The sequence below is a fragment of the Mizuhopecten yessoensis genome, unplaced genomic scaffold, assembly GCF_002113885.1.
Source record: "Mizuhopecten yessoensis strain PY_sf001 unplaced genomic scaffold, ASM211388v2 scaffold8713, whole genome shotgun sequence".
In the NCBI taxonomy this organism is placed as follows: Eukaryota; Metazoa; Mollusca; class Bivalvia; order Pectinida; family Pectinidae; genus Mizuhopecten; species Mizuhopecten yessoensis.
The window spans coordinates 221,660-232,144 of record NW_018407684.1 but is presented as its reverse complement, the minus strand read 5'-3'; the positions used below and the strand labels follow the sequence as shown (position 1 = coordinate 232,144).

Here is a 10,485-nt window from a genome sequence, read left to right as displayed (position 1 = left end):
TATCAGTCCTCGAGGTTACTCTGCTGGTGGGTATATCAGTCCCCGAAGTTACTCGTATCCTGGTACATGTACCTCGAATTTATTCTCGCATTTTGTATATAAAATTACAACTTCAGGTATAACGTATCTAAGGAATTCAAAGCTGGGTAACAGTATACAAGGTTATATGAGTACCTTCCACATACAATCTATTTCTTCATATATCGGATTTTTTTTATTCTTTTGAACTTAAGTACAACTGCTTCCTCTTTAAATAGATAAGATGGTCATATTGAAATTTAAAACGTAAACTTTTTTCGGCATTTTGCTTTTAGTACCAACATACTGCATGATGTGCTTCCTTCTTAACTTTTCTGTTGATCATTCTAGACAAATCCTTTTTGTGACCTGACCTTGAATTTTGCCAAATTACATCAATAAGAAATATTGTTCTTTCTCCCCTCTTGGTAAAATCGCACTAGAAACCTTATTGCTGATGTTACATATAGGTTTAAACACATTATGATATTTTCATTAAAATCGACCTTGACCTTTGATAGACCTTGCCTATATCAATAGAATGTCAACCCTCACACAAGTTAGTTAATGAAGGAAGGATACGGACAAGAACTGTGAAAACGAATCATGCCCAACTCGATTTAATTCTTACCCGTTTTATAGGTAACTCGCATACCGTGTTTGAGCTTGTGTGATCACTTGTTCTGAAGAAAGTGTCTGGACAGGTCATTCGTTCAATGAAACTACAATTTAAGTAACATTGACATTGACCTTTGGCGAATCATGTCCAAAATTGAAAGCATTTTTTCCTTTTTCTTAGAGAAATCCACCTTCCAAATGCGAGCTTTGTGTGGTTATGTGTTCTGAGGTTAAAGTCCTGAGAAGAATGTAACAGCGACCCTAACCTTTGGCGAATCTCTCATTCCTTGAACAAATCACATGCTTATGAGAATTGTTCCGTGTTTTGATTTGAAGTTAGCATCCGGACATAAAATATAAACGGATGGACATTCCGCTTGAATGTTATATCTTGCCCAAGACAAACCTAATGGTCAACCGTCTACTTATAATAATATTTCATTCGTGATTAAACGTGTACAAATTTTAAATAATGGTTTGAAGTCTTTAATGTAAATCGAATATGTTTTTTATTTACACTATGAGAGTAATTTCGCCAGTCGAGTCGAATAATTCTTATACAGTTGGGAACAAACTTAACTTGGTAGTCTAGTGCACTGGAGTAAACAAGAAAGGCTAACCCCAGTACCCATGCTGGTGCACTTGAGTTCACAAGCTTGTACACAGGGGTAGACTACAGTGTGCAATTTACCTCCTCAAAATATATCTGGTTTTCTTCAGTAAACACATATTGAAAATTCCTCCCTGCTTTTCCGCCTTAATAAAATGTAAATAAATATATATACCTATTATGACCAAACATTACTACATCCTTTTAAAGCAGCCATTTTCACTATATTTACAGGATTTGGTGGCATGGGTTACAATGGGTGTTCATCATATCCCACACACCGAGGACCTGCCCGTCACACCCTCCCCAGGGATGGACCTTAGCTTGTACCTTCTCCCCTACAACTACTTCACGGAGGACCCGGCAATGGCCTCCAAAAGCTCCGTCCGTATTGAACTTAAGGATAAATCTAGACCGCAGGACGGAGTCCGGGTGAAGCAGTACGGAATCACGAAGGGGAAGCAATGTTTGGCTAAGAAAAATAACTATTTTGAAATGTTATTGAACAATCCAAATGTAATTGTTGATACAGGGGAGGGGTCTACGGCAATCTAGAAGTCATTTAAACGTTTTCCACCGAAGATAAAAGTATGTTAGTGTGGATGTAAGGTTGTGTGGAGGAAACATGGTTAGTTAAGTGAGGTTCTGATACGGGTTCCATCTAATAGGAAGCTGGTTAAACCTGTTGAATATACCGTTTGTTTCGTCAAGTAAAACTCCGATAATTCACTTGACTTTATTACAAACAAACGAGTATACAATATTGACATTAAGTGGAATGGCTTGATCGTTTTCAGAACATGCGAGTGTTTAGATGCCGGTGATATATGTACATATGTATATGCATACAGCTATGCACGTATGTTTTTGCTTTATAACAGACTTTGTAGTAACAGTTAAACTGCTGACTGTATGATAAATACACACATTTGTTATAGTTATTATCAACAGAAGCATACTTTACACTGAAAAGAAATTATGTAAACAGAAGCCAAATATTGTATAATTATTTTCCATTTACGATATACAATGTAATTGTAATAATACTGTATATACTCTGAGAGTCAGCATTTATTGCTTTTGAAACATACCTGTATATATACCGTTTCAATTTCATAATGTGCTATGCAGATTTTGTTCTCATGAATCTGACATGTTGTTGATATGCAAACCAATTTCCAGTCCAACTAAGCATATTGAAGTTTACTATCTTTACACCAGTAAAGTTATTATACCTGTTAGTTTTATAACAGTTATCTCCCCTCTTAAGAAGCAACATTTAATGCCTGGAATCGTCCGATCAGGTCATGCATTGAAGCTTACAGTTTTAATATCATCATTTAATCAGCAAGATCCTATTACCATTATTAAGTGACACATATAATGTATATATATTGATGTAGTGCTATCTATAACGAAACGATTCCGGACGAAGTTGCCGGATTAATGAAACAGGACAATTCTTCTAAGAAATTGTCCATCCGGATATTTTGAGTTCAGCTGGACAATATAGTTCTGTATAAGAAATGTGTCCGTCCGGATAGTAAGAGTTCTGCATTATTAGAGTGTCTGTCCGAATAATAAAAGAATTGCAACAGAAAAGTGTTTGGCAGGCTGATAAGAGATTTGCATTTAAGAAGTGTTTTGATCAGTGAACTGCCGATGTTATGTTTTTATCATAGTTTGCTGTGTGTCTACACTGTATCACATTGTCAATTAAACAAAATGTATCCAAGAAAACATGTGTTTGTGAGTGACGTTTTTGGTGTCGCTGATATAAAACAGTGGTCCAGGTGTAAGATGATGCAACGATGGTATACAATCTATACAACGTTATGTTAAAGTTCTAGTTACGGCTTAAACACACGGTAAGCGAGGCACGTGAAGATGACGTATGTTTATTATTAAATTACATTTTCAGGCGAATATCTTTTGAAAATTTGTGATTGAATTTATTTTCCAAAACACAGTTGCGACGCTGAGGAGTTTCGCTTATATTTTACAAGACATGCATTTGTACCCGAGTTAAGAAATCGTGTCAGTCTTTGAAACTTTACATGGAATACATCATGACATGAAATATTGCCAAAAATAACAGTTCGTTACGGTTTGTTGTTAAAGGATAAGTGTTAAGAGTGAAATAATGATCTGAAAGTCAAGTGGTCAATTAATTGCTGTTTCAGTTATCTTTCAATTATAGGCTGTCTTGTTACCCAGGGCAGGGAGATATAAATTGTACAGCTGTCAGGGCACCTGTCTTGGTGGCCGTATACATATGTCAGATAAGCTTAATTGATGACCTCTACGGACAAAGGGAGGCACAACTTATTTCACGCCTATTTTCAACTGGTTATTGTTTAGTTAATTAATTGTCATGTAAAGGCATATTGAGAGTATCCTGTATGTAACAAGACAGTTCCATTGTAAGCCTCTGAGCTAGGCATACGTCTACGCTTACCTTCAAGTCTAGTACAAAATAGTACATGTACCATACGATTGGAGTTTATTGTTTGTTCTACAGTATCCGGGAATCTGAGGGTAACAACAAGCATCAACTCAGTAAAGCACGGTGTGTACTGACATAAATTAAGGTTTGTTGACATCTTATTGTACCTGTTTAACGGCTTTGTAGAACAGTATTTACTTTCTAAAAGTGCCCTTATGCTCCAATGCAAAAGATTATTAAAATATTCATAAATTGATTCCCTACTTATTAGATTCTATATAACATATTTGTTCAGTATGCTATGGGCATGCTAAGCGTTCCAAATAGCCTTTTAATATTAATATCTAAAATCCTGAAATTTAACCTAGTATACAAGTAGACCAAACATTTTCTTCTTAAGCACACGGTACTTTGAGTTAATGGTAATAACACCTTTCTGGTCTGTCAACCATTATCGCTCTGTACGTTTGTGTTTCCTATATCTGCAAATAAGAACCATATGTAGGTATTCCGTCTTTTCGTATTGCAGAGTCATCTGCTCTTGTGAGCAGGTATTGATAGTTACGTCATTAGTTTGTGTGAGAAAATTACGTCGTTTACTCAAAAAAATATGACGTTACTCTCACAAACAATGACGTAACAATCAATTTTCGCTCACAAGAGCAGATAACTCTGCAATACGAAAAGACGGAATATAAATGCCCATTAACGGGTAATCAATACGCTAAACATACTGGGATAGGTTTCCCATCCTCTGCATTGACTTTTGAGCCGTTTTATTTACTCTCGCCACGGAAGATTCATTAAAAAAAAAAAAGTTTAATACTTCAGTATGCTATAGCCGTCTTTTGTTGATATATTTGCATTAACTGAACAAAACGTGTGTTGTTATGTCATACTAGGCCCTTTATATATGTTCAATGACTGACACAGTTTCTTAACTGGCGAGTAAACAAACTGTTATTCAATACAATGCAAAATGAGGGACAATAACCCCCAGCATGTCTAGAATTAATCATCACTTACATTCTACAAACAACTCGCCTAAAAAGATACTTCCTTATAATTGTAAGTACAGGTCTGTTTTTGTTCTGTTTGGGCTGTTTCCATCTAAACCTTTATGGAAACAGTGTGACCACTAAAGCATTAACGTCACTTATCGCGATTCATGCACCTCATTTGACCTATCCTCTTTTAAATAACATCTGTGTTTAACCACCACGTCCTTAATCAACCTTATCTAATAATTAACCAAAGAAACAAAAACAAAAATATTTTACCTCGACCAGTGTGCAGTGAGCCTCTTTTACATAAGGATATTTCACATCAGTCGAACACGTAAGGATCTACAGTGAATAAGACATAACATCTATGTTTTGTTTTCGATCTCCGAAAACAATGTTACCAGCATTATATACACGTGTGGTGATACATTCTAGTGTTATTAAAACCTGACTAGTATTTGATTACTGACCATACGACTCCGGCAATGAATAGAGAGGTCATAAAGTCATCCTTTCCGATTGTCAGTGAACGCAACAAAACATGGAATTGGTTTCCCTGGTAAAGACTGGACAACCATAACAGTGACATATACTATTTCTAGGACGTAGTATGGCTATACATCACGTGCTAGGGGTTCTAACAGTTAGTCAAGATAGAAGGTTAGCACTAAGGCTACAAGAATCCTTATTAAGAGACAGAAATCGTCAGGACACCAGACTGACAGAGATATAACTTATCCTATATATCAGTTGAAATAAACTTCAATCGTGTCTGAATTGTTAAAGCGTGTATCTTTTATCCCTGTCATTAATACATGAACCAAAGCTCATATACCATTCATATTCCAAACTTTTTATAGTGGAATTGTTAATATCTTACATTAATATCAGACAACGAGAAAAAAATCAATCATGCAATTCATGACGTGGTCACATTTTGTTAAAATGCCTATACTTTTGGAACACCCTTCTCGCATCCATTTTCTTTTTAAAAAAAATCATCTTAGCATTGGTTCAGTTCCAGTTTTGACCGCTGCCTTGTTCGTGTATGTTAATGCTGTAATATATATATACTCGTATCTATATATGTTTTCCTTTTAAACTTTTACCATTGACGAAAAAAAAAGTGTCGGTATGGTAAAAAATTCTTTCCTTCACAATATGGATACTAATAATTTTTACAATAGCAGGGTTTTACACGTCTTTAGAGTAAACATACCCATAAAACATACGTGCCTAATGTCGAGAGGACAGGATACCCCAATGTTTACGTGTATCAGGCCGAGTAGCCAATGGTCACGCACTATTGGGATGAATGACCGCTAGGTGATTCTCTCATCCCTTGTAGTATATGTACAGTAGAGGATGACGGGCAGAATAGTGTTTGTCCGAGTTCTATAACTTATCTAATTTCAGTGGCCATTTAATATTGGGATAACTGACCTATGGATCAGTCTTTCACCAAACAGTAGAGGAGTGGATATGGAAATAAACACATTCGGGATTTAAACCAGGTATAACGCGGTGACTACTGACCGTAGGGTCATTGTCCGATAACTTGATGATATGTACTGTAGAGACGGTGCGGCTACATGTGATAACTGTGTGCTGCTTATATAAATAAAAACAAAATACAGCTTCAACACATTGGGATAAAATGTATAATCATAACAACAACATCAACACAAAGCGGCAAAATATATCACAGTTTCACCACACAAGAACAAAAAAATACAAGAGGCTCAATACACATAGAAAAGTATGTAACCACAGAGTCGACACACAGGAACCGAATATTCCATAGTGTTTTTTTTTTTTTTTTTTTTTTTTTTTTTGATTTATTTATTTATTTCCAATTCAACAGAACCATGGGTCCACTTACAGAATGGGACAAAATATACCATATCGTCAACACACACGGTCAAAATATACCATATCGTCAACACACAGTCACAGGGACAAAATACACCATATCGTCAACACACGTACAATGACAAAATATACCATATCGTCAGCACACAGGGACAAAATATACCATATCATCGTCAACACACAGGGACAAAACATACCATATCGTCAACACACAGGGACAAAACATACCATATCGTCAATATACAGGGACAAAATTTACCATATCGTCAACACAAAGGGACAAAACATACCATATCGTCAACACACAGGGACAAAACATACCATATCGTCAACACACATGGACAACATATGACAAAACTTAAATATTTAAATGGAATCAGTTTCATTTCTATAAAGATAGTAACAATACAAAATGAAAAACAAGACACTGCAACGAACAATGACAAATTTGAAATACTGAAAGATTTATTTTTTTATGAGATACTTGAATTAAAGGATGACATTATGGAACGCCCCATGTTTGAAACAATGTAATACATGAACGGAGTTCAATGTAACTACCTTTTTGGTATAAGTAACATCGATGTAACCACAATACTGCTATGAACGATATAAACACAGTATATTGCAAACATAGCGACCAAGAAGTGCTAATAACAAAACAGTTGGATATTATTTTGTACACAAATTAAAACAAATTATTCTAATATTTAAGAATGATATACGCATGAAAAAAGTTGGGTTACAAAAACATTCGGCATATTCACGTGACAAAATTCGTATTCTCTAAAAAAAGGGTCCATTTCAGATTTAAAAATGTGACAGAATCATGTGATTTACGTTCTACAAATTCCTGAAATAAATAAAATATTTGATACAGATCACATTAGAATTGGTGTTTATATTTTCAGGATTTTACATTGTTAACCTACCCATCTGTTTTGAAAACCCTGCAAATGGCCTTATTCAGTATTCAATGATTAGAAAGAAAGAGTGATCTCCAGAATACAAATAAAAATGATAATCTATTAATTAAGATTAAAATAAACCCAGCAGTGGTCTTTAGAAGGTGTCAACGATATTTAATGTCCTAATGTTAACGAAATATTGTATATTTTAAACATCACTTTGAAATCTTTATAATTATGCTACAAATATAACAAGGTACTTGTATCAATTTGAATATACAATAACACGAATAATCAATGGTTCTTCAAATGAGAGTCTATCAAATATACCATAACACGGGTAATCAATGGTACTTTAAATGAGAGTCTATCAAATATACAATAACACGAGTACTCAATGGTACTTCAAATGAGAGTCTATCAAATATACAATAACACGAGTAATCAATGGTACTTCAAATGAGAGTCTATCAAATATACAATAACACGAGTCATTTTAGCGGGCAAGTTAAAAACATAAAAGTTCCAAAGGAAAATGACAATACGTTCTCAAAAATGACAAGACGTGGCCAGGCGTTTCAAAATGAGTTTAAGAGAGGCCCAATAGAAGTGGAACCTAATGGTAAGAGGTACTCAATACATCACAACCACGCGGAATATATGGGCTGGAAGTTCTTCTACAGAATGTCGTCCGTCCACAACTATATGACATCCGCTTCAGGTACGAGAGGATTCCCTACGATATCGGCTTGCAGGAAATAGTTGTCCTTTACTCAGGTTTTAAGCCGGGCCAGATGTTTGTAGACTGTTTTGACAGTTACACCCTAATAGGACCTCAGGATAAGGGACTGGTACCGGATGTAGACTGTCCAGCACACGCCACATTCATGAATACATCCTTTGTCCTAGAATCTTCGAGATAACCGTTGACATTTAAGAACGCGTTCTGCTTATTTGAGCACAATACCGGATACCCTATTGGACGACACCACTCATATGCTACTTTCCATACAGACCAGGAGACGGCTTACGGAACACAGGTACATGATCACATTAACGGAAACTTGCACACTCATCTCGTCAACTTGAAAGTAGACATTGACATTAAAGGGAGAACAAACCGATTCGAAACATGGGACATCGCTCCAACAACAAGGCCAAATGCCTACTCTGCGAAAGAAAACGACAAGTATCATATGACAAAATACACACGTGATGTGAAAGATACAGAGCTGGCGGGTGCGTATAAATTCAACTTCGAGACGCCAAAATATCTCCTCTTTTACAACGAACAAGAAAAGAACGCTTACGGAAATCCGAAAGCCTACCGTATCGTGAACAGAGGCATGGTGAAACAACTGTTCGCCGAGGGTGAGGGGAACGAGCCGGCGGCAAGCTGGGCAAGGTACCAAGTAGCTGTCACCAAGTACCAGGAGTCCGAGAGAAGGAGTAGCTCCGCGTATGCCTACATGGACTCATCAGATCCCGTGGTACAGTTCCAAAACTTCATTGATAAATATGAATCTATAGTAGACGAAGTATGTTCACGTTATTTATTTATTTTTTATTCCTAAATGATTTTATGAGTATTTTGAAAAGTTGTTTGCTGAATGAAAATGATCGTTCGGCGTGTGATCATGTGAGATAAGGATTGGTGGGAGAGCCAAAAGTAAAATTATCTGAGGGAGTTTTAATCTTCATCGCGATTGGTTGTTGATATGCATTACATGAATATTTACAGGTATTGATGACACGATCATAGTGATATTAAGAATATTCATAAATTCCAGTGTAGTTTACAATTTGCCATATTGAGGTAAAAATAAAAACCCGGTGATTTAGATTGTGGAAGGAATTTTTCTGTTTCACTTAAGCGTAAAGTTCTTTTTATCAATGCATATATACTTGTGCATAAAACACAGCATTAGATCGTTTGTTGAAAATATAGAAAGTGTAATTAAGGTTACCTCATATTACGGTGCACTTTGTTTTATTTATGTATTGACGACATAGTTCCATGTACAATGTTTAATTTGTTGACGATATATTGGTATGTACAATGTTTAATTTGTTGACGATATATTGGTATGTACAATGTTTAATTTGTTGACGATATATTGGTATGTACAATGTTTAATTTGTTGACGATATATTGGTATGTACAATGTTTAATTTGTTGACGATATATTGGTATGTACAATGTTTAATTTGTTGACGATATATTGGTATGTACAATGTTTAATTTGTTGACGATATATTGGTATGTACAATGTTTAATTTGTTGACGATATATTGGTATGTACAATGTTTAATTTGTTGACGATATATTGGTATGTACAATGTTTAATTTGTTGACGATATATTGGTATGTACAATGTTTAATTTGTTGACGATATATTGGTATGTACAATGTTTAATTTGTTGACGATATATTGGTATGTACAATGTTTAATTTGTTGACGATATATTGGTATGTACAATGTTTAATTTGTTGACAACATACATGTTATAATGTCGTGCACAATATTTGATGTGTTGACGATTGAATGTCTTGTACTGTACAGTGTTTAATTTATTGACAATATGATATCATGTACTGTATGGTTTTTAATTATTGACGATACAATGTAATTACAATACCATATAACATGTTTACATGTACACCTGTCTTGACTATATTAATACCGGTTTTTAATTATTGACGATACAATGTAATTACAATACCATATAACATGTTTACATGTACATCTGTCTTGACTATATTAATACCGTTTTTAATTATTGACGATACAATGTAATTACAATACCATATACCATGTTTACATGTACACCTGTCTTGACTATATTAATACCGGTCCGTTTATCAGCAGTTTACCTCTGCTGTTTATTGTTCTGTCCTTGTTAAAGTATACTTTAGTATGACAAAGTGTCACTTGACAAAGTGTAATACATACTCGAACACTTGGATACTAGGTACAATATAACACGTCAAAATATTAACAGTAACAT

General features: G+C 35.0%; 1 protein-coding gene across 1 annotated transcript in view; it reads left to right on the top strand.

Annotated features, from left to right (window-relative positions):
- Positions 1-9,065, top strand: part of LOC110456366 (putative amine oxidase [copper-containing]) — a 34,450-nt gene extending 25,385 nt beyond the window's left edge. Inside the window, exon 3 of the mRNA XM_021507055.1 lies at positions 8,816-9,065. Within this exon, the coding sequence (XP_021362730.1) occupies positions 8,816-9,050 (235 nt within the window). The 3' untranslated portion in view covers positions 9,051-9,065. The remainder of the gene's footprint in view (positions 1-8,815) is intronic.
- Positions 9,066-10,485: the final 1,420 nt, after the last annotated feature.